The sequence below is a fragment of the Colletotrichum truncatum genome, assembly GCF_014235925.2.
Source record: "Colletotrichum truncatum strain CMES1059 chromosome Unknown Contig_0002, whole genome shotgun sequence".
In the NCBI taxonomy this organism is placed as follows: Eukaryota; Fungi; Ascomycota; class Sordariomycetes; order Glomerellales; family Glomerellaceae; genus Colletotrichum; species Colletotrichum truncatum.
In genome coordinates, this window is record NW_027222399.1 from 2547329 (window position 1) to 2574940 (window position 27612).

Below are 27612 nucleotides of genomic sequence, written 5' to 3' on the forward strand. Positions count from 1 at the left end.
GATCAACTGAAGATGCGAATGGAAAACGTCAATTGCACGCAGCCCGAGATCAAGGGATTGTCAGGCCAAAGATGCGCAATTACCGCGGGGGCCATAATATTCCAGCATCGTTGATTCGCTAGGTGACCTCAATGACGAATAGATGAGAGAGGGGCTTAAAATCGAGGGTTAAGGGCCACCCTTCCCTGTGGGAGCGGACGAAAGAGGGTGTTGGGAAAGGGCACAGGCTATGAGAGTACAGAGATCTGTGCTGGCCTGTCAGCGCCCTTTGGCCGTATCGTCATTGCCAGACGATGTAGAAGCTTAGCAAAGGCTAGGTATTGGACCGTCCGTGTCATTGGCTCAACTGCTGCTGACTTTAACCTGTTCATCGGCCAGTGGGGGCTCATCTAGCCAGTACCCAGTACCCAGTACCTAGATGCTTGGTGCAACCGGCAGCGGTGTCGGCGGTACTCTACACAGATGGCAGTCCTTCTAACCTGCCACAGGGTGGGTATGGTGCGTCGTGTCGTGGGTGCTGGGTGGGTGGAGGTTCCAGACCTACTGTAATGTGTACGTACCAGAGGCCAGACTGCCTGCAGCGGCACACAAGTGCGTGGGGTGGCCACAGGGAGATGGACAGACGGTCAGCCAATGGATGCAGTGAGCCAACAGAGCGGAGCTTGTTCGGGGCCCCTTGTGGTACACTGAAGGTCCCGCTGTCGGGTAAAGAACTTGACTAATACAATCCACTCGGCCTGTGTCCGCAACCTGGGCCTCCGAACAAAGGCTTCATTCTCGCCCATTTTCGACTCCTCTTCCCCCATCTCATCCACTTCACCCTGAACTACGCAGCATCAGCACAGCTCGTGAGACGACCCTCGCCCTCACAATAACTTAGCAGCCGTGTCGCTCAACATCCGACTTACAGACAGAAAAGACAACGTCTCGCCAGTTCGTCGTGTCGCACCGCCCGTACTGCACGCTACCCCTCGTCGCAGTGCCGAAAAATCGGAAATCGAACCCAGCGCCATTTCCCGCCTTGGTTGGTCCGCGCAATAGCACCGCGCACTTTAATATTGCCTGGGGGTCCAGCATCCAAAAACAGCCCACTGCCCCTCCAAACGCCATCGCCGCCGTCCCTGACTTGAGGGCCCAACTTCTTGCAACCACAAAACAACTCGACGTCCTCGCCCTGGAGCATTTGACGGAGATCCCTCGCTTCTCTGTCAACTCGCAGACGTGACCGACGACACCGAAGTCGCTTCTTCACGAGCCGCCCCCGGCCTTGCGATATGTCGCCCTACAGCAGCACCAGTGGGCGAGCCCCCAATGTGTCTCGCTACTTGCGAGATCTTAACACCGTTAAGGAGCCTGGCTCTGAGGAGCAGTTCAGCTTTGAAGACGATCTCGCTATTTTCACCAACACTCAGTTTTTCGACTTCGAGACTGGTCAACAAACTGACTACCAGGCGCCGCCCGCGAAGCCCGAGGCCGAGTCTCAGGCTCCTACCAGCACCGTCACTGAGGAGCTGACGTCTCCCATGGGCGAGTTCGGCAACGTTGACTTTTCCATGCCAGGTGAGAGGCTTTTTATTTCTTTTTCTCGATCCTGGTTCTTGTAACGGCTTCGGCCCCTTTGTTTGGCTCGCTGCATCTAATCACATTTGTGATTATGTTGTTTTGCCAATTATTATTTTTTATTTTTTATTTTATATGCCATTTCTCTGCAGTTGCAGGCATTTCAACATCGTTGGATTTCAAGAAAAATATTTTCTGGACCTTCGCATGTATACACGACTTACTCTACTACGTTTCCCAAAAGGGTGGCATTACTTTCGTGGCCCAGTGGCCATCGTCTCCGGTGTGCTGTTCTATGTGCTCTTTGGCAGATGGGGTGAATGGTTGGGGAAGCGGTGATTCACGACTTTACATGAGTCAAGGGGCTTCTGCGTGAACTCTAATCGTCCGGTTTCCCACGATCAACTCAACTTTCCTTCAGGGTCACAGCCAAGCAAGTGCGATCGCCTTATCACCAACCTCTGGACCTGTCGGCTCTACCCCACCTGGTTCATGCGCCGCCATGTTTCATTCAATCGTCTTGATTGGAAGTTTTTGGTGCTTTTATGCAGGTTACCTGCCTGCGGTTTTGAGGGAGAGCTGCGACTTCAGATTGGAGCTTACAAATTGCCGGGTGATGGTGCAATACCCCGTGACTTGCCGTCATCGACCCTAGCAGGGGGTGTCGACCATCTGGGCAGCCGCCATCACATACGGATAGAGCAAGTGCTCGCTGGCCATGGCCTTGTTATTCCAACATTTAGGCTCGTGGATGCAATTGTTTCTTTGACAAGCGCTACCCGCCCGTCTTCCCCCTCATCCCGCTGTCTCGCCGACGCCACGATGCCAGGAGTTGATAACTTGCCTTGAACCATCCATCTGACCATGAACAATGACAGGCGACTTCAGCTTCCCCGATTTTACCAACCACTACCCTGCCTCGGGCGTCCCGCCCTTCACGGAAGGCTTGGGTAACCTTCAACCTCTTCAACCTAACCCGCAAACTACCTATGCGCCTCCCGTTTCTCAGCAACAGAACCACCATTATGGCGCCCCTGCTCCCCGCACTGCTGAGACCAGGACTCCTGAGTCGTTGAGCGGTGGCAGACCTGGGCAGAGCTTTGAAGAGCAGTCCCGTGTTGCTGCCGAGGAGGATAAGCGCAGGAGGAACACGGCCGCCAGCGCAAGGTTCCGTATCAAGAAGAAGCAGCGCGAGCAGGCTCTCGAAAAGAGCGCAAAGGAGATGTCTGAGAAGGTCTCTCAACTGGAGGCGCGCATCAACCTCCTTGAAACCGAGAACCGTTGGCTCAAGAACCTCGTCATGGAGAAGAACGAAGGCAACGAAGACATCGCCTCCATGCTTAAGGAGTTCCAGAACAAGCAACCCTCGAAGCCTGCAGCTCAGACTACGGCCCGCTCGGATCCTGTCAAGGAGGAGAATTAGGGTGGAGCTGGTCAACACTTGGTGATATCCACCAACTGACGCCTGTATGCAATGCGTTTCATGTTCAAGACGTTGGGTTTTTCTGGTATCAGATGGAGTTCGATATCGAGTAGGCACGAAGGGACTATTGTGGGATGGGGTCACGGTGGGAGGTAGAGGGGTGAAGAACGGGCGGTATTACTGAGCGTCTTGTGTTTCTTTTTGGATCGGCAACATGTGATGAGATTTATATATACCTGCACGAACTCATGATAAAGGGTACGTGGTAGAGTATACTACAGCAATGGATTATACGGATGGGTTTGATGACCCGATGCTATTTAACACATGTGCAATGCTACAGTACTGACTGGCTCTTGTTCTGAGAATGATGCATCAAGCTCTAACTAACTCCCAAGATCACGACAATATGGATGGGCTATGAAAGTAACGGCTTACAAGCCTCTCCTGACCTCACTTCGGGCAGCCAGCCTCACTCCTTTGCCTCACCATGACCCCACTCCCAGGGCCGCGGTGAGATTTCCTCATTTGCGGCCCAAAAAAATATAGCAAGAAAGGTGGATGGTGGCCGCAAACCACCGAGGTACTTTTCAGGCAGCTCGTTCGTGACCCATACGTTTGATGAACCCAACGTCGTCGTAAAAAATCCCGCTAGTAAACTACCTACTCACTTTGGAAAGTGGTGGGCTGGTAAGTCGGGTGAGAGGCACATAGAACGGCGTCGGATCGAATAGGGAAGTGAGTTAGGACGAGGGGAACAAGACAAATTTGGCAATAGGAATGGCTGCGTGGGATGGAATGGTTGGACCCTCATTTATTGTCGTCGCTCGTTACTTTTCTCGGCCTTACCCCTACTTGCTCTCGCCGCCGGCCCCATCCCTAAGACTGGCAAGACGAATCTGATTCCGCCGGCCAAGGATCCTCAGCGTATTCTGCCTCTCAATTTCGGTCATCTCGCCCCAGTTACTGATCCGCGACATGGTGCCGTCCTGGTGAACTACCAGGGGTCCGAGGTGATCAAGCCTGGTTGAGGCACCAGCTCCTGCTTGGCCCCCTAGGTCGAGGGTTATGGGAGCAGCCGCAGCGTCCTCGCCTTTGCCTCCCGCGGAGTCACCGCTGGTAGGCGCTTCGGGAAGCGGCGGCAAAGCCAAGGGGTGCTGAGGTTGAGGCTGGCTAGAATCGGAGCTCCTGCTGATGCTGGTGCTGGCCGCGGGGGCGCTGGATGTCGCGCTTTCAGGGGCCGGTGACGTGCTTTTCGTGGGGTGGTGTTGCTGGTGGCTCTCTTCAGACAGAGTTTGCATTTGATGGTCGTCCACACTTGTCGCTTCTACCGCGGCAGTGCCCTTGGCGGCTGTAGGGCCCGAGGATGATGGGAACGACGACTGGGATGCCGATGATGTGCTCATGTTTTTGTTTAATCCAAAAGTTCTGGTGGCGGCGACGGCGGTGCTGATAGCGGTCTGGGAGAGTGACGGTCTGACTGATTGGCGGGTCAGGTTTTGCAGAGGTGCGTACAAGCGTGGGATGGTCCCGTACAATGGTCTCATCTGAGCGTTGTCACGTATTTCCCTCCCCTGTGTTGAGCGTGGGATGAGCCTTTGCAAACCGAAACGTGGTTGAGATGGTATGGTGGTGGCTGTCAATGAAGTTGTATTTCTGTGATCAGGGTGAAAGTGAGGTGGGTCCACATCAGAAGTGACTTCTGGTAATTTCCAGAGGTTCCCCTCCCCCGTGTTTCTCGTTTGCTTGTCATGCAATTAACCCAACGGGCGTCCTGACATAAAAGTAACAGCATTGATCATTTTCCCCCACGCGACAACCATTGTGTAATCTGACAGTCTCTGTTGTATAGGAACTTTTATGTTTTATTCCTGTTACTACTATACAATGGGCAAGCGATATTGCAACCGACGATGGTACAAGGTGGCGCGAGCCTGGTAGCTAACATCTGCAATGTTTGCAGAAGACCTTACCTCTGGGTATCTTTGGCCCTCATTCCCGTGTCTAGAGCAAAAATCCCCGCGTCTACTAGCTTCTGGTAACGCCATCGGGTCCAAAATGAAAAAAGAAAAAAAAATATGATAGAGGGAATTAATGCAGCCGGCCATCTTTAGCGACGACCCTCGCCACTAGTACGGCGACGGTCTAGCCGTCTGACCACCGCACCAAGAACGACCTTCAAGATGCTATCTGCCGTCAGTATACCCCTAGTGTTATTCTCCCAAGTGACGGTATCGACCATATCACGAAGATCGCCGTCAACTCTATCCACGAGATCGTCATCGAGTTCCCGTAGAGCCTCACGAGCGCCGGGCTCGTTGCCAACCTGGAAGAATTGGACACCAATCTGGTGCAAAGGAGCGTCGAGTTTGTCAAGCTTCTTCGCCGTGGAGATGATAGTAGATTCGACGTCATCGGAGGGGGCACCATCAGTGATGACAATGATGTTGATAGGCCTAACACTATCCATGTCATCTTTCTTGCTATCAAGTAGCTGTAAGTATGGCTTAAATATGTTGTGTAGACGTTGGCCAGTAGGAGTAGCGCCACGAGGACGAACAGAACTGAAGATACCCTCGACCGTGTCGGCGCGCTTGATGCCATAAAAGCCCCCAGGGGCCTTGCCCTCCCTGGGATCACCCCTGGCAGACGTCTTATGGTTGAGAAAGTAAAGGTCGATGCCATCAGGGTCATGGGCGGTGCAGATGGGTGTGATAGCGCGGAGAACTCCCTGAACCTCGGGCCACGAACGGCCAGACATGGAGCCTGAATCGTCGATGACGAAGATGGTGTCGAATGAGGACAAAAAGGCGTATGGGTCTTCAGGAGTTGAGACACTCATTCCTGAGAGCGATACGATAGAGCTCGCGATGGAGGGGACTGGAGACAGGCTTCTAACCGGGCCGCCATTGGGGGTGAGGAAGCTGGACTCAGGTGAGGCAGTTGCAGTCAGTGAGTAGGCTGGGGGCGGCTGATCAGGTGCTATCTGCTGGTTAGTGACCATCGGAAGCGGATGTTCGGGCTCATGAGGGTTTTTCGAAAAAGAAAATTAACGGGAAGGATGATAGAAAATACCTACTGTTGGCCAATTGGGCGGCGGTAAACGGGTTGTTGGTAGCGGGCATGTTCTTCTGAATGGACGAGCTTGACTTGCGGGTCAGCTTGTCCTTAACAGAACCAAGAAAAGATTTGCGCATTTTCTGTTGTCGTTGCTCGCAATCTGTTAAATAGTAGGAATTGAAGTCTGAAGTATAGTGAGGCATGTTGAAGCTGCTCGCCCTCGGTGCCAACACCTTGATATTATGCCAAGTCAAAAGGTAGGTGTTGCTCGGTGTAGGTGTTCTTTGGCTGTTCCTTCCTACAAGAAGGTTTGGGTTTGACGAGAGCTGCGCAAACTTTATTGTGTTCCGTCAGTTGGTGCTTAAAGGTGTTTGTTTGCAACTTTTGCTCAAGTTAGTTTCACTCTTTCATGGATCTCAACGCGTCATGGTTTATCCCATAATTGGACTAGGAGTCTGTTCTTATAACTAGCTAAATTGGCAGAATGTTAAACCCAAAATTCAATTTTGCCTTCAGAATGCCTTGATGGAACTAAGTTTTCGAAGTCGATTTATCCACCAACATGTCGGCATCATAATCTCCAAGTTGAAAGTGTTCAAGCCTCAATCCCAAATCATTCAGTGGCGGTGCTGACCAGAAGCACTTGGGCAAGTGTATTGGTGGCTATACAGTTTCACCGGCCTGGACCCCAGCCACCGGCGAGGCAGATTTCAGCCCCTTGCCCCTTGACTCAGCCTTCCACGTGTTTGGCCACGATAATGTGCCTGGCTGCCTTGTGACATCTAGAACTTTCACCCACGTCGCTGAACGCCAATCTTTGGCGCACCGAGGTGGGCGCGGTGAGAGTCTTTTTGCATCACTTGTCGGGGCAGCGGCTCATGGTTTGTAAATGCTGGCTCTGGGAGATCACAGCCGGAAGCGCCGACTTCCAAAGACAATTTGCTTAGCTAAGAGGCGAGAAAAATTAACAGTCCTTTCATTGGTCGGTTTGTGACAGTCGATGCTTGTCCTCTCCTTACCAACTTGACAGCTCGTACAGATTCTTTCATTCCACGCTATCGCCTTAAATAAACCATCCTTGCCAAGACTACTGCCCTCGCTCGTTTGATATTTGTTACTTGAGCATTATTTTGAATTTCCTGAAGCGATTCCTATCCAAATTTTCTTGAAATAGCCACGTAGAAACAAGAATTGCTTGATTGTCCAGGAGAAGCCTGCGTAATTATGTAAGATTGTATCCACCTGACAGCTACCGCGAACGAATAAAAGGACATATTTGATCGTCACGTGAGGCTTTAGCTACACCTGACCAGGATTTGAGAAGCTACGTTTTTCTCCACCAGTCCAAGACAGATTTGCCGCAGGCCCGTACGAACCCGACCTCCTTCTTCCGAGGACCGACAAAGCCCCGTCATTGTACAGCTTCTGTTTTCTTTTCCCCTTCATTTCCATGTCCATTCGACTCTTCAAGTTCCCTCCTATCAACCCCATCCGCCACCATGTTGCGAAGCTCCGTGTGTAGAGCTGGCACTCGGGTGCTCAATGCCACGAAACATGCGGCTTCGCCCAACTTTTCGACTGTCGCGTCGCGAACCTCATCGAGGAAGCTGGCTGCTGCCCGTCGCCCCCTGGCCCTGACCAGCCAACGTCACTATGCGAGCGCGACCGACTCGGCCCCTAACCCCAACGACAACTTCCTGTCGGGCAACACTGCTAACTACATCGATGAGATGTACATGCAATGGAAGCAAGACCCCAAGAGTGTTCACGTCTCATGGCAGGTCTACTTCAAGAACATGGAGAATGGCGACATGCCTATCTCCCAGGCCTTCACTCCCCCCCCTTCTCTCGTCCCTGGCGCCACTGGTGGTGTACCAGGACTGGCAGCGAATCTAGGCGAGGGCTCTGAGATCACCAACCACTTAAAGGTCCAGCTCCTGGTGCGCGCTTACCAGGCTCGAGGTCACCATAAGGCCAACATCGACCCCTTGGGCATTCGAAACGAGTCCAAGGGTTTCGGCAACATCAAGCCTAAGGAGCTTGCTCTTGAGCACTATCAGTTCACCGAGAAGGATCTTGACGCTGAATACGAGCTGGGTCCTGGCATTCTTCCCCGATTCAAGAAGGAGGGTCGCGAGAAGATGACACTTCGCGAGATCATTGCCGCCTGCGAAAAAATTTACTGCGGTTCCTACGGTGTCGAGTTCATCCACATCCCTGACAGAGAGAAGTGTGACTGGCTGCGTGAACGTATCGAGGTTCCCCAGCCTTTCAAGTACTCCATTGACGAGAAGCGCCGCATTCTCGACCGTCTTATTTGGAGCTCCAGCTTCGAGTCTTTCCTAGCCACAAAATACCCTAATGACAAGCGTTTCGGTCTTGAAGGCTGCGAGACCTTGGTTCCTGGTATGAAGGCTCTTATCGACCGCAGCGTTGACTATGGCGTCAAGGACATAGTCATTGGCATGCCTCATCGTGGTCGCCTCAACGTTCTCAGCAACGTCGTCAGAAAGCCTAACGAGTCCATCTTCAGCGAGTTCGCCGGAACTGCCGGTGGTGAAGATGAGGGATCTGGTGACGTCAAGTACCATCTTGGCATGAACTTCGAGCGTCCTACGCCCTCAGGCAAGCGTGTGCAGCTCTCTTTGGTCGCCAACCCGTCTCATCTAGAGGCCGAGGACCCTGTTGTGCTTGGAAAGACCCGTGCTATCCAGCATTACAACAATGATGAGAAGACCCACCGCACTGCCATGGGTGTTCTCCTCCATGGCGACGCCGCTTTTGCTGCTCAGGGCGTTGTCTACGAGTGTCTGGGATTCCACTCTCTGCCAGCCTTCTCCACTGGCGGTACTATTCACCTGGTCGTCAACAACCAGATTGGCTTCACCACTGATCCCCGCTTTGCCCGCTCTACCGCCTACTGTACCGATATTGCCAAGGCTATTGATGCCCCTGTTTTCCACGTCAACGCGGACGATGTCGAGGCTGTGAACTTCGTATGCCAGATTGCCGCTGACTGGCGTGCTGAGTTCCAGCAGGACGTTATCATCGACCTGGTCTGCTACCGCAAGCATGGCCACAACGAGACGGACCAGCCTTCTTTCACTCAGCCTCTCATGTACAAGCGCATCCAGTCCCACGAGTCGCAGATTTCCATTTACGTCAACAAGCTCCTAGAGGACGGCAGCTTCACCAAGGAGGACATTGATGAGCATAAGCAATGGGTCTGGGGCATGCTTGAGGAGAGCTTTGCCAAGTCAAAGGATTACCAGCCCACATCCAAGGAGTGGACTACGTCCGCCTGGAACGGCTTCAAGTCCCCGAAGGAGCTTGCTACTGAGGTTCTCCCCCACCACGAGACCAGCGTTGACGGCAAGACCCTGGAGCATATCGGTGAGGTCATTGGCAGCACCCCTGAGGGCTTCCACGCACACCGCAACCTGAAGCGTATCCTTTCCAACAGAACCAAGTCTGTTGTTGAGGGCAAGAACATCGACATGTCCACCGCTGAAGCCTTGGCATTCGGTTCGCTTGTCACTGAGGGTCACCATGTCCGTGTTTCCGGCCAGGATGTTGAGCGTGGTACTTTCTCGCAACGCCATGCCGTTTTCCACGACCAGGAGACTGAGGATACTCACACCCCTCTCCAGCACATCAGCAAAGACCAGGGCAAGTTTGTTATCTCTAACTCTTCCCTGAGTGAGTTTGGTGCTCTTGGTTTCGAATACGGCTACTCCCTGTCTTCCCCTAACGCACTTGTCATGTGGGAGGCCCAGTTCGGTGACTTCGCCAACAACGCTCAGTGCATCATCGATCAGTTCATTGCCTCTGGCGAGGCTAAGTGGATGCAGAGAACTGGTCTTGTTGTCTCGCTTCCCCACGGTTACGACGGCCAAGGTCCCGAGCATTCTTCCGGTCGCCTGGAGCGTTGGCTCCAGTTGTGCAACGAGGACCCTCGTGTCTTCCCCTCTCCCGAGAAGCTGGAGCGCCAGCACCAGGACTGCAACATTCAGGTTGCCTACATGACCAGCCCTGCTAACCTGTTCCACGTCCTTCGTCGACAGATGCACCGTCAGTTCCGCAAGCGTGAGTTGCCTTTCAGCTAACCTCTATGGAACATAATCATACTAACTGTACCCAGCCCTCATCATCTTCTTCTCCAAGGCTCTCCTCCGTCACCCTCTTGCTCGTTCCAACATTGAGGAATTCACGGGCGACTCTCACTTCAGATGGATCATTCCTGACCCTGAGCACGAGACTGGAGCTATTAAGCCCAAGGAGGAGATCGACCGTGTTATTCTCTGCTCTGGACAGGTTTGGGCCACCCTGTCCAAGTACCGTGCCGACAACAAGATTGACAATGTCGCTTTCACCCGTCTCGAGCAACTGAACCCCTTCCCCTGGCAACAGCTGAAGGAGAACCTTGACCAATACCCCAACGCCAAGACTATTGTCTGGTGCCAGGAGGAGCCTCTCAACGCTGGTGCCTGGAGCTTCACGCAGCCCCGTCTTGAGACTCTGTTGAACCAGACCGAGCACCATGACCGCAAGCACGTCATGTATGCTGGCCGCGGCCCTAGCGCATCAGTCGCTGCTGGTAACAAGGGTCTGCACAACAAGGAAGAGCAGGAGTTCTTGGAGATGGCCTTCACTGTCAAGCAGGACAAGTTGAAGGGCGAGTAAATGAAAATGACAAACAAGCACGATTGCGGATGGAGGTGGGAAGAAATAAAAGTTGGGCATGGAAGGGAGCAGAATTGCGGGAGCGTTTTTCCTACCTTGTACAATTGTAAAACTAACCTATGAGTAATAACCACACGCCCTCCATGATGGAGAGAGATTGTGCAAGGTACAGCAAACAGGCGGGCAGGGAAAGCATCCTAGATATACCTCATTCAGGCAGGTCAAGACTGGCCGCCTTTAGCGACATACCTGCTATGTACTGAATTCAAGTTCTTTTTTTTTTGTGAAATATCACGACCGGAAGGTTGGAGGATGTTAGCACGACCTTGATGACAAACAGATCACGTGCCCACCTAGGGACGGTTTCGGCCGTGTTCCGAATGAAGAGCCGCTAACGGTATGAACCTAAGATACGGTACCCCGAAATTTTAACGAACTCTGCTCGTCGTCGTCGCCGTTTTCAATGAGTGTTCTAGAAACATCACATCGCTCAATCGTACAAATGTCACACGTCTGGAACAGTTGTCATCAGGGGCTTGAACGAGCTTCGGTACAACTTCTCAATTTCGTAAACAAACAAGCTTTGCCTGAGCATAGATCCCCAGAGACATCCTCGATCTTAGAACCCTGGAAGCTGTCAGTCCTGTTGATCGGACTCGCCGACCCACGACGAGAACTGAAGCGCCCTGAATGTCCCGGCGCCGGGCCCGCTTGCACCGGACTAAGCTGCCGTGGGACACTGCGATTGGGCTGATGACAAGTCAGTCCAGGTTTACCTGCACAACATGCACCAGGGGCGCGGCTACACAGTATGATTAGTGAGCTGCACAGCCCCGTATTAGGTAGGGCACTCGTCCTCACGAGGTTGCACTCTACGCGATGCTATGTACCATCTTCCGCTGATTGGGTACGAATCCAAACGAAGGACGAGTAGACGGGGCAGGCCATGATGTGGAGGTCCGCTCTGGAGCACGACACTGACTCTGGACACCGCTCTTTACGTACTAGTCACCAAACTGGATTGTAGGCGAAACAACAGAAGGAAGAGGGCACGGGCACTATCGAAAGCAAAGTCGGGTGTTTCTCCGCGTTGTTGCGTTTCTACAAACACAGAACTACTCGAGTGGCGTTTTTCCTACTGCATTCGCTCACAGACGACACTGCAAGCTACCGAGTGAGGAGGAGACGGGGAGAGAAAAGAGGAAAAGAGAGTCCTATGCACAGAGTGCCGATCACTATCTAGAACTCATCTGCGTCTGAAGACGGCACAAACGGCACGGGACCGGCGCAACAGACCGAAAGCACAAACAAACCCGCTGCCTCTGGTCTCTCCATTAGTATTTTTTTTATCTTTTTTATTTTGCAGTAACTCTCACCACACCTGTTTGAGGCCCCTTGTCCTCGAAACTCTGGTCAATGACTATCTGCCAACTTCGTCAAGTGACAAGTCCCACGTCTTCTTCAGCGTAAGGAAAACTAGACACCAGCCTATCAACGTCCGCCCTCCCGTCCAACAACACCCACAATTGGAAGAGCCTGCATAAGAGCTGCATTCATTTCCTACAGGGGTTCCCAAGCCAACACCAGGGCCCAAGTGCCGGTGAAGAGAAGCCTTTACAGCTTCCCCGTATAAGACGCTTTGTGTGCCCCTCGCTGCCTCAACTTGCAAAGAGGGACAGCTGTTTCTTTATTCGACCTCCCTCCCACTGTGACACCGTGCTCGACTTTACCTTCCCTGCCGGGTAAACAGACGGGGCGACTGATTGTGCACCGAACCGAACCCACAACTGCTGCTCTTTTTCAGCAGCTGTTTCAATCGCCCAACTTCACAACCTCATATCGAGCCTGACAAATAAAGCCACTCCAGGCTGGTTCTTGCGACGATGTTCAACCGCAAATTCTCAATTAACCGGCACACCGGTGTGCCGAAACCCAGACGATTCAGTGTCGGCGAGGCTGGTGCAAATGGTAAGAAGCCACTTCTATTTCCCCCCCTCTTTAGCGATCTAGATAGACAGCATTGCCGCCACAACACGTATTCTTCTCGATTGGTTCCAGTTGTGCAGAGAAGGAGCAAAAAGTAGGGGAAAAGCTTGTCGTCTAGCTGCGATGGTGGTGCGGGGTAGAAGCTGAATTGCTCCTCAGCTCCAACACCACTCTCTCCAGCAAAAGCTGCCCCTCGTTCCCCACACTGCTCCAACTCGAACTCGATGACATCTTGGCACGTCCCCGATAAGGAGTGAGAGTAGCTTCGAAACATAAAGAAAACGCTGACGATTGCTTCAGAGGTCCAATCCAAAACTCACAGGCAGTTCCGCAACGCTCATGAGGGCCACCAACCTCATGCTGGCCTTGATGCCAGCCGTTCCTCTACGGGTGTCGTCTGGTGCACTGAGCGTGCCGCGGAGTACGGTTTCCTCGAGGACCCTGAGTCCTGGGCCAACCTAGGGCAAGGTGCACCCGAAGTCGAAGATGACATCGCCGGTTGTTTTCCCCGTCCTACAACAATCGATATTTCGATGGCTGGCCGTGAGTACGGCCCTACGGCCGGTATTAAGCCTCTGCGTGAGGCTGTTGCCAATCTCTATAACGTCATGCATCGTCAAGGCAAGCAGAGCCAATATACTTGGGAGAACGTTGCCATCGTCCCTGGTGGTCGCGCCGGCCTTATCCGTATTGCCGCCGTCCTCGGCAACTCGTATCTGTCGTTCTTCTTGCCTGACTATACGGCCTACAATGAGATGCTGTCCCTCTTCAAGAATGTGCGTTCCCCTACGGTTTGGCAGGATATTAAGTATACGTTGTGGCTTACAGTTGTGTTTATAGTTCTCCGCCATTCCAGTCCCGCTAGCTGAGGAGGACGGCTACCACATTCACCCCGATCGTATCTCTGAGGAAATCTCCCGTGGCTCCTCTGTTATTCTGACCTCGAATCCCCGTAACCCCACTGGTCGTGTCGTTGCCAACCCCGAGCTGGCTGAAATCCAGGACATTTGCCGTGGCCGCGCAACCTTCATCAGCGATGAATTCTACTCCGGCTATAACTACACTAGCAACTGTGATGGCAGCACCATCTCTGCGGCCGAGAATGTGGAAGATGTTGACGAGGATGATGTCCTCATCATTGATGGCTTAACCAAGCGCTTCAGACTTCCCGGCTGGCGTATCGCTTGGATTCTTGGCCCCAAGGGTACGTTTTCTCCAAACTCCGAAATGGAAATCGCGGTCTATTAACACAACCCACAGAATACATCAAGGCGTGAGTTGAGGTATCTGTGCAATTGACGATGAATATACTTACATAGACTCAGCATCGGTTCCTGCGGGAGTTACCTTGATGGAGGCGCCAACCACCCTTTCCAGGAGGCCGCCATTCCCATGCTTGATCCTACCCTTGTCAAGGAGGAAATGGTCTTCCTTCAGAAGCACTTCCGCGTAAGTTTCGTGGCACAGTTGGAAGTGTGCATGTGCTAATAAGGTGTACAGGATAAGCGAGACTACGTCGTCCGCAGACTGCGCGAAATGGGCTTCGTCATTAAATACGTGCCCGATTCAACTTTCTATCTGTGAGTCTTCAATAATCGTAAGCAATGCATGGTTGAACACTAACAGAGGTGTAGCTGGTTGAACCTGGAGGGTCTTCCTGATGCCATTTCCGATGGTCTCAACTTCTTCCAAGCATGTTTGGAGGAGAAGGTGATCGTTGTTCCTGGTATCTTTTTCGACCTGAACCCCTCAAGACGCCGCGATCTTTTCGATAGTCCCTGTCACCATTTCGTCCGCTTCTCGTACGGCCCCAAGATGGAAACCCTGAAGAACGGTCTTGACGGCATTGAGCGTGTGGTTAACAAGTAAGTTTGAACTGTCCCGAGAGGTAAATTGATTGGGATTCACATGCTAATAAAGTGTTAGGTTCAAGAAGTCGAGCGCTTAGATTGGACCAGGCGGTTTGGGAGAAAAGTTGGATTTCAACTTGGGAACACACGAGGCTGGATATTCGATGCGGTAGTCTTGAAGCTGCGTTTTTCCTTTTTATTAAGAGCATCGTCTCAGGAAATAATTGAGGCTCACGGAAAAGCTTATATGAGAAGCATGCATGCAAATAGAGATGTGGGGACCAATTCGATGCTCTTGATGGCTATCTGCCCTGTTTGCTGGGGTGTCTCTCTCTCTCTTTATATATATATCGCGACAATGTACATATGTGACGGAACAGCATTAGCTATTATTTTACGTGGGAATGTGTTGAATATTCTCACAGCCTTACTCGGCTGCAGTGGTTTTCCGTCCCATTGGATATGACTTGCATATCACATCATCACCGGAACACATCACTGCAAGACGATAATACGAAGCCTTTCAGGTAATATTTTGTGACTCATTTTTGTTATCTCGTATCTCATCTTTAGTTTCCTATTGGCTCAGTGCTTGGCCATCCAGACTTCGCATCAACGTGAGATACAGCATCCGTGAGAGCTTCCCCCACCCAAATTCCCAAAGAACAAAACGAGGATGTGTACTAACTAGGCTTGCCATTTCCCCAAAGCCCGTTTATTTTCCTCTCACTTTCATAATACCTGGTCAAGATTAAAAAGTGAATGAACTCTACCCAGGCGACCCAAGACGAGAAAACCCAAATTCTGATTCCCAAGTTCATTAGTTTGGTGGTCATCCCACCGGGTTCTTGGCCATTCCCAAAGTGTTACCTTAGTAGCACTCATGTATTTTCCGGGCTGAGTAAGAACCCAGCTTATTGGAAAGGAAAACCCACTGAGTCCTAATGTTCTCAAATCTCGTAGTCATACATTGTCGCCCGTTTTCTGAAAAGTCATTCTTCGTGGATGAGCCACTATAGTCAGAATGCCAAGAATGGGCTGGTGGCTAGAGCAGTGCAGTTGCAAAAAATATCGATGATGATTAATGCCATCATTTCATGCAGATTACATGAGCATTAGTGATAGAGGCCACCGATATGGAGGCGCCTGTGTCGTTGCGGACGGTAATAACAGGCGTCACAACTAGCTGCACACGCCAGTGATCGACTTGAAGGACCTGAGGATCAATATTCGGCGCCACAGCAACCATGGTTTGCGTGTTGAAGCGGGCACCGGCGTCGGGGAAGCGGAACTCGAAGGTGCAGCGCGATGTGAACATTTTAGCAGAAATGGACCAGGCCTTCTCAACCATGTTGCAAAGAGCATCGTCAGCTTGTTCTAGTATGGGACCGCCGTCGGACTCGGGGATGAGTAGAGGAGAAAGCATCTCGCGGAGCTCAGCCTGAAAGTACTCAATGCGGTGGCTGCGGTAGGCGTCGTAGCGCTCGTGGTTGATACACGAATTGACAATTGCCGCGATGCGGTCGATACAGACCTGCAAAGCCCCACCTTGGCCGGCTTTTGAGACAAGTTAGCAAAGCAAATAGATAATTCAGAAGGGCTAAGAGGTAGGCGAACCAGAGAGGTTGTTCAATTCATATCGAATCTCACCAATTTGGCGATCGGCATCAACAGAAAAACCCTGCCATGCTTCAAAAACGAAGATTCGGTTGACCAACAGGTCAATGATAACCCGAGATACGAGACAAGCGCGCATCATACCATCGTTCATATGCTGTCGGATATAGGACCAGGCCTGCTGCTCATTGAAGGGCGAGTACAGTGAGGTCATATAGCGGGCGATGGCCACGTCAGACAGGCGCGACAAAACACTAGGTTCAACTGAGGAGGCAAAACGGAGCACCTAGCTCCGAGCAAGGCCCCAGACGCCCTCGAAGGCGCGAGCATAGCGCTCGTTGTCACAGTCGATATCTTGGCTGAAGCCGCCTTTGGGAGTCAATATCCCCGGGCCCAACTTCGTAGTTTTGCTCGCCGATCTCGGGCCGTTGCCTCCTTGGCCGTAAAGGACGGGTGTGCAGCCTGACTGGTTGTAATTGGCAGTGTGATAACTCTGACCCAAAGACCCAGCTGCGTGTTTTCGCTGAAGCTGCACATCGCAATGATCAGCAGTAGTGTTGCGGTATCGTTGATTGGATCTAAAACCAGGAGTTTGAGGGATCAAGGGGGAAGGGCGGGCATAATCGGACGAAGAACCCTCAAAGCCGCCAAATCCGCCACGGCTCGCGGAGCGAGGAGTTGGGCTGTTGAAAGGAGCAGTACTACCTTCAATGTAGTCGGGGCGCGAGCCGGGTTTGGGTTCATTCTGGTAGCTCAAGTTGTATAAGGTATCTGTATTGCTGAGATCATTGCCCATACAGTCGCTGTAACCTGGACGAAACTCAGGAGCATTAGGACGGAACGCGTGCTGAGAGTTGAAATCACGGTTATTAATACTTGTGCTGTGACGTGCCCGCAAGTTGTGCGGGTTAACGTAACTGCCAGCTGTGTCATGGCCATTGTGCTGTTTGTAGCCGCTCATGAAGGAGTTGCAGGCATTTCCAGACCGCGAGTAAGGGCGCCCAGGCGCCTTTGAGGCCTGGAAGCGACTGTAGTTTGAGTTCCGAGTCCAGCCGGCAGACGAACTGGTTCTGTTGTCGGTAGGGCAACGAGAGTTGTTGAACACACCCGGGTAAGAGGAGGGTGGACCATTTTGACCAGGTACAGATGCCAGCAGAGGAGCCTGGAATTGCCCCAAATTCTGCGAATGATTGAATGGTTGTAAGGCGTTGTTCATGGAAGGCACGACCTCGCAATGCTCTGATTGGATACGGTTTTGAGCAGATAGCAGTCGCTGCTGTGCATGCTGGGATGAACGAGGCGGTAGGTTCTCCTGCTGTTCCAAGGCAGCAATACTGGCAGCATTCAAAGCAGTAATAACCTTGCGAGGAGAACCATTATCGTGGTGGTCATCATGCAGCCATTGAGCGCTGGGTTGGATCACAAACTCCTTGATAGTCTAAAACGCAACCATCAGCTTCTGCCATAAGTAAAAAGTCGACAAACTCATGATACATACCCCCAGGAGCTGATTGATAGTCTCTTTGGTAACATCCTCGCTCTCTTTCTGATGATCAAGTTTGGCCAAGTGCTCTCGCAGCCTGTTCTTATGGTTCTCAATTTCCATGTGATATCGGGCTAGGCGATTCTCCAGCTCATCATGTTTGGTCTGTAATTCGGCAAAGTCACGCTTCAGCTGGTTACGTTCTTCAAGCATAATGCTTGCCTCAAGCTTGCTGGAGCAGAGGACCTTATCACTATATTCAATGTCGAGACGATAGTCGGCGACTTCATTGATTGCCTGCCGAAGCATGTTATTGACATCCTGTGCGTACTTTTGGAGTCCGTCACAGAGATCGTTAGCGATTCTGCTGGGAATGCCAGGAGTACGGCGGATGGCTTGCTGTGTGGTCATGATTCCTGCTTGAACCTGTCGGGCAGGTAGCCAGGCAGGCTTTCATCGCAAAGTCAGTTGTGTGGCAAAATCAGAGAAATCGACGGCAGGGGGGATATGTAATGATAACAAATGAGGAGAGACCAGGCAGCGTGATAGTGCAATGATCTTGGAAATGCGGTGTATAAGAGGCAGAAGGAAGGTAGTGGCTAGGGCTTGACTTACATGATTCCGGGCAATCTCAGATCGGCGATTGTCCCGAAGAGGACCAGTCAGAGGACCTTCCAACTGACAATGAGCAGCCATTTCTGCCACAGTCTTCACCTTGGTGTGACCAGTAGCAGTTGTGGTCTTGTCCCTTTCCTCAGAAATGGTCTCCGAATCGAGAGGAGAGCGCCAGACGTCACAACTGGGCTCGTTTAGAGTTTTAAGGGGAGTCTTACCGTTTCTAGCGGCAGGTCTGGAGTCGTTGTGCGGTGTTACGGTGGCAGGCTCAAGATGACATTCAGCCGAGATATGGTCGCCAATAGCAGGATTAGTAGGGATCACAGAGCCGGCTCCTTCGAAGTTGACAGGTGGAGTACTCTCAGCAAACCCTGTCGGGTTTCTTGGGATAGAAGTGCAAGCGCGATGAGCACTTCTTTGGTTGGTGAAGGTGTAATCAGATTGAAATTTAGGAGGTGGTGGCAGCTGATAGTTCTGCTGACAGTCCTTAAGATAACGCTGCGTGGCCCCTTGAGGAATTTCAGGTCCGAAAACGTCGGAAGGTGACTTCTCACAGATAGTATTTGCTGACGAACTTGAAGTCCTATGGTAGTGATAACTTGCTGAAGCGCCAGGAGGTGAATGGTCAGAAAGGCGGACACCACCACGATTATTTTCGAAGCTGCTGCTAGTATAAATGGAGTCAGTCATTGTGCCCGCATGGATCAGAGTCGTAAACTCAGGGGATGGGAAGGCGTTCGAAAGGCCACAATTGCTTTTTCGAGAAAACAACGCGAGAAGGGAAAAAGGAGGCAGGACAGCACAATATCGATGAGGTTTGAGGTGCAGAAAAACACAAGCTGAGCTTTCTGGAGAGGTAAATAAGGTGAAAACAGGATAGAAAGCTGAGGTCGATGATTGATCCTCTTGAAGAGCAAGTCGTTCCTTCCACGTACAGATAGAAGAGATATACGCTAACCTTTTCGGGAGTGCCATCAGTCGAGAATTTTTCGTAAAGGTGAATATACACCCGAGTATGTTGTTGACGTGCTTCGATGACTAAACGCGAGCTTCGGTGAGAGCACGATCCTGAGGCTCACCTTGCCATGCCCCGCCTCAATTGCTTCGGTCAAGCTGCCTTAGGAACGAACAATTGAAACCGAAGAGTACAAAAGGAATATTCATACCAAATTCGGGGACCCTGGGCCACATAGATGGCCCTTCAAACACTTATTGTGAGATGGAAGACAACGGATAGAGATGCGGCTAAATAGGGGCCCTGTCGATAGTACCAGTAGCTGAGCAGTCATTGGATAAAGCCTAGAGATGCAGAAGGGGAATAAGAACAGTCGAGGAAAGAAACAGACGCAGTGTCACATACCAGAAAGAGAGATATAGGGTCGGATAGTAGGACCAGACTTGATGGTTCTAGTGTCCAAGTGAAAGAGAGACTCTCAATTCTTCGAAGGGACGGTCCAGAATGAGACCTCGAAGCAAAGAAACGGTAGGACAATCGACTGATCTGCCGCAGCCATTGGCCATCCTAATTTCTTCAAACCGATGGCGTGTCTCAATCTCTCAAGAGCAGCGGAGGACTGGAAAGACTAACCGACCTGACGTTTGTGTTGGACGGGAACGGTTCAAGCGTTCTTTGAGACTCAAGAAGTAAAGCTACTGCAAGCCCATCCAAGAGTATATGATTCGATTGCGTTTCTCTCCTAGATCTTCACGGGGTGCGCATGAGCTTAGCTGTCTTACAGTTTGTCAATATTCACTGAAGCTCGATCTTGAAGACGACATGGGGTATTGGGGGCTGCTTGCCTGTTTTTATCTCTTGCTGCGTTCTCATAGAACGAGGAGCATGTATCGAAGTCTGAAAACAAGGCTTCAAGACTATTTTCTGGGGGCTAGACTTCGAGGGACCTTCGAGATTCGAGAGGTGAAATTGCAGGTTGAAGAAAAGGAGGACTTCGTAAAGTCCTTGTCACGATGTATGGATAGAGTAAGTAAGGGTGAGGAATCAAGAAATAAGAGATTGGAAATTTTGAAGATCAACTCAGACGAAAGAAGACGGGGGTGGGCATGAGAAAGTTTGGGAAGGAAAAGGATACGGATTACTTTTCAAAAAGACCATAGCTACAGGCACTGCTTACTCGTGAACCACTTGGAACTAGATTCTTGCACCTTGACAGTGTCAAGAGCCTTGGGGTTTCCGCTTTTAATAGAGTTCACAGAATGCCACACAGCGGAATGAGTCTGTTGCTTCACACCAGGAAGACCTGGGGTGCCGACTCGACGACTGATAGAGAACATGGCTGCTTACATGGGTTTGATGCTGAGCGTGTGGAAGCGTCGGCACTTAAGGTCGGGGGCAAGAGCAGATAGTAACAAGCTTGAGCACTCGCAAGAAAAATAAGTCGTGGTAAAAGTTTCGGTATCTGGATAAAAAAGACAAGGGGCAAGAAACTGTGGCAGATCATTAACGTGATATCTGGCACATGTAAGAACGAGCTTAGACATACAAGAGTGTGAAAGAACAAGTGCACAGAAAGACATGAAGGGTATGACAGGGTACGCACAGAAAGGCAGTCGAAGGCCAAATAATTGAGGGACCGCATACCAATATATCGAGACCAACATTGGACCATGAGTTATAAATGCCCTGTACTCTTATGGTCCCGGCGAATGGGGAAACATGGTCAGAATATAGTCGGAACTCAGGTACCTCAGTTCAGTGGCGGACCAAACACATGGTATTACTACTCCAAGAAATATCACATCTGCTCAATTGTTTTTTAAAAAATCATGTGAGATGGGTGGTATTACTTTGGAGTTAGAGGTAGCAATTTTCCAAATCCACCGAGGGATACAAGACTAAAGAAACAGAGATAACAGACGCTCGCCATGTCAAAAAGTCCTTTTGCAAGACGTAACCTAATAATTGACAGCAAAAGCTCAGATCAACATTACGATAATATTAAATAGGCGACAAAGAGATAAATGCCCGTGCTTGATTATGGGCGAGTAGTCGGTCTTGTTTGATCCAAAAAAATTAAGCAGGGGTTGACCACCTGAGTTGAGGGTAACGGACCGGGTTCAACAATATGAGCGAGACGCGAGGCCAACTTATGGCAGTTCCAATATATGTAATCAAACAATGTGCTATATAATCATATTTTAGTACCTAAATAGGGTTTGTGACTATGGCCTCCCTGTACCTTACCCAGACGCCGATTTGGCAACCTGATATCCGCTCCGCATGTAATGGAGGACGTGGAAGGAAATAAACCTAAGGTACAGAATCAGCCAGAAATGTTTGGCAATCGAATGTGCAACATAATCAACGTGGTTTCTGCTGGAGAATCAGTGTGGTGTCGTTCCATTCTCCTTTGGTGATGGGTAGACCTTTGCTCTTCGACGGAACGAAGATTTGGCCCGACACAAGTACTAGTGATGGCCAAGGGGAGCCAGACGAGGAAGGGACGGAATATTACACCCTTTATCTCAAAGAGGCAATCAGAACGGCAAAGCGTCGGCTGAAGAGTCTGGTCAGCTTGGGCTTTATGATGTCATCTTGATACATGTTACATACTTTGAGGAATCCTAGACGATGCTTCTTCGAGGCCATGCATTAGCTTTCAGATCGCTCGTGTACGAGAGAACAAACTGCTGTAGACGGCATCTACAACAGGTGACGCGTCGATCATCCTGCCTCCGAAATAGCGACCGTTGAGTCCCCGGATGGCGTTCTCGCCACCTTGAACCTTATCGAATTTGAGGTAAATATCACCCTTCGAATTGGGGTCAACAGCAATATGGACGACGCGGCCGTATTTCTTCTCTGCTTCTTGTCGTACATCGTCTTCCAACTCCTTGGCCCAGTCGTCGCCCTCTTCCCTGTGATAAGGTTAGCTTAAGTTTCTTGTGTACAGCTAGTATAACATACTCTTCGGGATCGAACATGTTGTGAAGAACAACGCATCGACTGGCCATGTTGACGTTTACCGGTAACGGCTTGGTCTCGGTCTTGGGCTTCAGAACCTGTCGCTCATCTGCTCCATTCGAAGCTTCATCAGTCCTGGCAAGTTTTCTCATCAGGGCATCACGGCTGTAGTTGTTAAAATTGACTCCAGCAACATCGGTATCGTCCAAGGCACTTGCACCGCCCGACTTTTCGCTATCTCGACCACCCGCACGGTCAAAAGCCGAAGTCTGCGGGCCGCGGCCACCCGCGCCCGAAAATGCAGATCCTTGATACGCTTGGTTCTGGCCAGGAAATCTCTGCAACATGTTGGCAGTGCTCTCAGGGGTGAACTTATCGTTTCCGAGGCCAACACGGATTGGGCGACCGGCAAGATCGAACCCATTCATCTTCTCAAGGGCCTCTCTGGCTTGGCTTGCTTCACGGTACCTGGGGAAAAGGTTAAAATCGTATCCTGAGAATAGGGAACGCATATCCTACTGTACGAAACCATAGCCTCGGCTGCGACCGTTGTCATCTTTCTGGAGCTGGACGAATTCAAGTTCGCCAAAGGGTTCAAAAACAGCCTGCAAATCCTGTTCGGTAACGTTGAAGTGAATGTTGCCAACATACAACCGGTGAAATGGGATCGAGTTCGGATGGGCGCCGGTGGCAGTTTCGGAATTGCGAACCTGTCGGTTCTTCTCGGCCTCTGTAAGCTGGACAATGATAGGGATACCTAACAGCTTCTGCCCGGTAAGTTGAAGAGCTTGAGTGACAGATTCCTCGTTCTTGAATTCAACATAACCAACTCTGTATTTTGTTAGTGATCTCATAACACGGTGACGGTGACCATTCCGAGATTCATTGGCTTACCCCTTGGATCTCTGGCTAATACGGTCCTTCACAATCTGGGCCTCGTTGACAGGGCCGACCTTTTCGAAAAACGCTTTCAGGTCGCGAGTGCGAAGACGAGCGGCGAGCTGCTGGACAAAAACAGTGCGGCGATCCCGTTCATCTTCAGTAAGTTGTGGTGTTGCCTCACGCTTGGAATTTTCATTACGATCTTCGTCCCTTGCCCGTCGGCTTTCCCCAGAGTAGCGGTCAGAGCGATCGCGGCGCTCGCGGTAGTCACGGTCGTCGCGCGACGAGCGGTAAGAGCGGTGGGGTGAGCGAGAACGGGACCGAGAATGTCTTCGCCCGCCTCTGTAGTAATCGCCATCTCCTCTGTGACGACGTGAGTGACGGCGGTCATCATCGCGGCTTCTGCTTCTCCGCCTACTCTTATGGCTGCCAGCGTCGCTTCGAGGGGTGGATGCCTTGTAGTCATCTGGGGTGCCACGTCGGCTTCGGGTTGAACTACGGTCGCGGCGATCGCGGTCTCGACGTCGGCGGTCGTAGTCGCGATCTCGACTTCCATCACGGCCACGATCGCGCTCTTTGCGCTCGGAGCGGTCTCCATTGGGGCGATCCTCCACGTCGTTGGCTTTGGGCTTGCTCTCGGTTGAGCTTTTTGCGGTGGCGTCAAGAAGCGCCTCTACGTCCAGACCTGACATCCTGTCTCTGTTGCACTATGGTTAAAATGAAATAAAATAGGCAAATTTTCTAATCTCTTTTCAGCGGTCGAAAATCGTTTTTTACGGCGTGAAGGGCAGATTTTTGTTGCAGCCTCAATGGAGGGGAGAGAAGGAAGTTAAGTCGGCTAGGGAGGCTGGTGCGGTCTCAGAAATGACTAACGGAGACCAGCGAGAGCATTTAGGCAGGCACCCTGGCGAATGAATCGGGTTTAGGGACCTACCTAAGCACTGAAGATGCCGTGCCAAGAGTCAAGCGACGGCGAAAAGAACGAGCCTTACATAATGTGGGACCGAGTCAGTTGAACAAAGGCCTGGACAAGCCACAGGAGAAAGCGGAGGCAAGTGATTCCAGAGTATACATCGTACAGATGGTCACGTGATGGATGGCACATAGCTCAATGGATGAAATTGACTTCCGCCCGGCCAGATCTACTTTATGCGTGGGCCGTGAACTGGTCGACCGAAATGGTTCACCGTGAACTGTGCCCATGGCGTTGCTAAGGTTGCTCAATTCGCCACAGCGTTGGGCTTCGCTCAGGACCGGACATCAGACTTATGAACGATACGGTCATGGCCATGGTAATGGGCAAAAGAAATTGAATGTGCTTTCTAATTAATGCATAGTATGCTGAGTTGTGGTATCACCCAAATATTCTGTACTAAAACAGCCTGTCATGTCGAGATGAAGGCTCTTCCCATCGCCGCAACGTGGCTGGCTGGGGTGCTGTAATACGCAGGAATCAACTCAATACTTCCCATCTCCTCAAAACGCCTGGTGAAACGACCCCATTACAGCGTAAAGTAGTCTTGTGAGCATATATACATGGGGGCACACGATGGTTTAGAACGAGCAAATATTGCTTCATCAGGCATTAAAATTGGCCCCCGGGTCGTCATCATGACAATGTGTATGAACAATGTGTTGGTTGGTAGCAGTGACGTAATTACTGGGTCTTGACGATGGGAGGCAGCTCAGTGCCGAAAACGCTGTCCCAGAACCGGCTGGTGACGCCAAAACCGAGCTCGTAGTCAAGGAAGTGGTGCTGAAGGTGATACTTCTTGAGCTCCTTGTACCAAAGAGGGAGGTTTTGGTGGTGGAGGAAATAGTGTGTCAAGTCGTAGCAAATGTAGCCGAAGATACCTCCACAGTAAACAGCAGTGGCAGCGTGCCAGCTGTACGAGAAGACAAAGTGCGCCAACTTGTAGAATGGCGTAGCAAGTACGACGAAAAGCGTGGGTGGCATGACAAGACGGTACTTATCCATGGGTAAATAATGGTGAATGCCGTGGAGAAGAAAATGCATAGTGATGCCGACTCGGTTGTCAGGAAGCCAGCTGGATGTCACGGTTAGCTAAGCGAGACCGCGCATCGAGGGAACAAATGTAACTTACTCATCGAGGTGAAAGAGGAATCGATGAAGAACATACTCGATCAAACTCCAAAGAACAAAGCCGAACATCCAGTAGCAGGTCTCATGCAAAGCGCTGTCCATGCCCTCCCTAGCGAGGTATGTGCCATATGCTACCGGGGGGAGCCATACAAGTGGCACAACCCACCAAGGCGTCTTGGAAAGAGGCTCGAGGAAGTTGCCGAACAGCGGTGCAGATTCGCCACCTTTGTAGTGACGAGGCCGGTGAACTTGGTCAAGGTAGAACTCCTTGCTGAAGCCTCCATACCAGATCTGGGGGAACAACGGCCGACTCAGATCCAGAAACTTGTGTCTCTTGTAGTCCGTCGAGTAGTCCGTCTCTTTGCTCAAGTCCTCCTCGTTAGCCATACCCGTCCGAGGGTGGACCCATCGTTCGCCATCCCAAAGCTCGCCATTCTCGTTGATCTTGGGCTCTTCTTCGGCCTTGGCAGCACCGTTGCCGTTGGTGTTCCCGTTCGCATGCCCGTTCGCGCTACCGTTAACTTGACGAACAGATCCGTTGACTGACTTCTGGGAGATGACGAAGCCGACAAGCGAATCGTCAAGGACCTCATAAGCCGCCTCGGAATGGGGATGGGAGGTTGGATCTCGCAAGATAGTCTCAACATCCTTGCCAGCGTACTCGAAAACGAGATCGGCACCACCGGGGTGATCTTGGGCGAAGTCGGTCACATCGTAGACCTTGGTTCCAATGGTGACATAGCAGGACTTCTTGTTGTTATGAGCCTCGACCTCGGCGCGGGTAAAGGTAGGGAGAGTCCGCGATGGCATTGTTGCGGAATAATCAACTGGCCGCAACAGTGAGTGACTGGCTGAGCTAAAGCGACTGGGTCGAACAGGCGTGTTGCAATAGCCGATTAAGTTGGGTGGCCAAGTCCAAATTGGACGGGAAAGAGTGTTGGGGCAAGAACAAGGACAGCGAACGGCGTTGAAGTCGCAGCAATCAGTCGCAGGCTCTAATGAGGAGGAAACAGAAGCGGACGACGAAGAGGCGGCACGGGAGAGAAAAAGTATTAAGGTGGTGGAGGTGGAAACAGACAAAAGTGATCTAATGCGGAAAAAAGGAGCCAAAGGCCGGGAGGACCGGAGGGAGGTAGAAAAGGCCGGGACTGAGGCTCGGTAGAACAGGGTTGTGAGGGACGAACGGGACGGGGGGAGAAGATTTAATTAGGGGGTGTTTGATTTGGGGGTCAAGGAGAAGCTCTCAACGCGACCGCAATCTCTCTAGACTGAAAAATTACGGCGTGGTGGCGTTACTTTGGCACCTTACGGAAGCTTGGACAGCCGATTTGTGGTTCCACCACTCGACCACGTCTACCTTTTTTTTCAGGGTTTGCACTGTGTCGCCCTGGACTCAAAGCCCGAGATTTCCACCCAGACCTGCAAAGAGCAACAGTCGAACACCTCCCGAACAGGCAATGAGTGACGGAATGGGGCGCGCTACTTCTCTGCGTGTACCGTCCGTCCGTGTATCTTCAGTACGTACTGGACAGACCACACTGGTCGACACAATAGATGACAGTGGAGACCGCGGAACCACGGGGACATAGGGATGGGAATGAGCGGCAAGCGGATGGGTGGAAAACGAAAAGTGTATGGATACACGGTCTAGGAGCACCTGCAAAACAAAAGTCCAGTGGACTCGACCAGGCCAAACGGCGATTGGCATGAATAGGTCGGCAAAGAAAGGTTGCATGTCAGTTTGAGGCGGGAAATGGCGTCGTTAAATGGACGCCTCCCCCGTGCCAATAACTGGCTACAATCACCGAGCACTTGTAAACCACCAGCAACCTAACCACTATATGCCACGAGGCGGAGGCAATGCTGGTGAGGCAGGTCCGTGCAGAAGGCTCCTCTGTAATGTTGGGTAGGTAGCGAACCATACCGCCTACTTGCAGAATGAATGAGAAAAAATTGGAACCATAGGCTTACAAGTTTGGGGGAGGATGCGGTGTGAATGGCTGCTCGGCGCACAGTAGAGTTCTCACTTACGGCCCGTGGTTGGAAAACGAAGGGTAGCTCTGGGCTTTTGGCACAAACTAAGGCCAGATATCATGGGTCAATCTGCATCTTAGCACCATCGGCAATGGGCCGTGACACCTCAGACCAAGATCGCGGTGAGTGCCGTGGCGCTCGCTGGCAGAAGCGGCGGTCTGTGGGCAGTGAGCATAGTTGGGGTTTATTAAAGTCGAGTTTCCTGGAGCGCACATGCAATGCGCCTGCAAGTTGATACATTGTGGATAGGTTACACGAGCATTCCGGCCACCCCATACAACCGGAACTGTCAAACATAGAACATGTGGCTGTGTACTCGGTGGCTGATAAGCCACGCGTTGGACTCGCGGCACAATTTGCATCAGTCACTAGGTGCTTGCAGTATCTGATCTG

At 51.4% G+C, this 27612-nt stretch overlaps 8 protein-coding genes across 8 annotated transcripts; 3 read left to right on the plus strand and 5 right to left on the minus strand.

The window, feature by feature from the left end:
• Positions 1-2431: 2431 nt before the first annotated feature.
• On the plus strand, positions 2432-2983 carry CTRU02_203612 (regulatory protein Cys-3; the record flags this gene model as incomplete). The annotated part of the gene is made up of 1 exon (XM_036722189.1): positions 2432-2983. The coding sequence occupies one exon, from the start codon at positions 2432-2434 to the stop codon at positions 2981-2983; it is 552 nt and encodes a 183-aa protein (XP_036585795.1).
• Positions 2984-3834: 851 nt separating this feature from the next.
• CTRU02_203613 (von willebrand factor) lies at positions 3835-4530 on the minus strand (the record flags this gene model as incomplete). Its single annotated transcript, XM_036722190.1, has 1 exon — positions 3835-4530. The coding sequence occupies one exon, from the start codon at positions 4528-4530 to the stop codon at positions 3835-3837; it is 696 nt and encodes a 231-aa protein (XP_036585796.1).
• Positions 4531-5093: 563 nt separating this feature from the next.
• CTRU02_203614 (von willebrand factor) lies at positions 5094-6246 on the minus strand (the record flags this gene model as incomplete). The annotated part of the gene is made up of 2 exons (XM_070204237.1): positions 5094-5965; positions 6063-6246. 2 exons carry the CDS (start codon positions 6244-6246, stop codon positions 5094-5096), a joined length of 1056 nt encoding a protein of 351 aa, XP_070062000.1.
• Positions 6247-7542: 1296 nt separating this feature from the next.
• On the plus strand, positions 7543-10726 carry CTRU02_203615 (alpha-ketoglutarate dehydrogenase complex subunit; the record flags this gene model as incomplete). The annotated part of the gene is made up of 2 exons (XM_036722192.1): positions 7543-10129; positions 10185-10726. 2 exons carry the CDS (start codon positions 7543-7545, stop codon positions 10724-10726), a joined length of 3129 nt encoding a protein of 1042 aa, XP_036585798.1.
• Positions 10727-12609: 1883 nt separating this feature from the next.
• Positions 12610-14660, plus strand: CTRU02_203616 (uncharacterized protein; the record flags this gene model as incomplete). Its single annotated transcript, XM_070204238.1, has 8 exons — positions 12610-12694; positions 13013-13488; positions 13553-13916; positions 13973-13985; positions 14038-14161; positions 14213-14292; positions 14347-14577; positions 14639-14660. 8 exons carry the CDS (start codon positions 12610-12612, stop codon positions 14658-14660), a joined length of 1395 nt encoding a protein of 464 aa, XP_070062001.1.
• Positions 14661-15652: 992 nt separating this feature from the next.
• On the minus strand, positions 15653-18967 carry CTRU02_203617 (uncharacterized protein; the record flags this gene model as incomplete). The annotated part of the gene is made up of 6 exons (XM_070204239.1): positions 15653-16119; positions 16180-16465; positions 16490-17464; positions 17486-17617; positions 17678-18112; positions 18278-18967. 6 exons carry the CDS (start codon positions 18965-18967, stop codon positions 15653-15655), a joined length of 2985 nt encoding a protein of 994 aa, XP_070062002.1.
• A 2927-nt stretch (positions 18968-21894) lies between these two features.
• Positions 21895-23773, minus strand: CTRU02_203618 (RNA splicing factor (pad-1); the record flags this gene model as incomplete). The annotated part of the gene is made up of 4 exons (XM_036722196.1): positions 21895-22153; positions 22203-22667; positions 22719-23030; positions 23094-23773. 4 exons carry the CDS (start codon positions 23771-23773, stop codon positions 21895-21897), a joined length of 1716 nt encoding a protein of 571 aa, XP_036585802.1.
• A 965-nt stretch (positions 23774-24738) lies between these two features.
• Positions 24739-25995, minus strand: CTRU02_203619 (inositolphosphorylceramide-b c-26 hydroxylase; the record flags this gene model as incomplete). The annotated part of the gene is made up of 2 exons (XM_036722197.1): positions 24739-25129; positions 25187-25995. The coding sequence occupies 2 exons, from the start codon at positions 25993-25995 to the stop codon at positions 24739-24741; spliced, it is 1200 nt and encodes a 399-aa protein (XP_036585803.1).
• Between the last annotated feature and the right edge of the window lie 1617 nt (positions 25996-27612).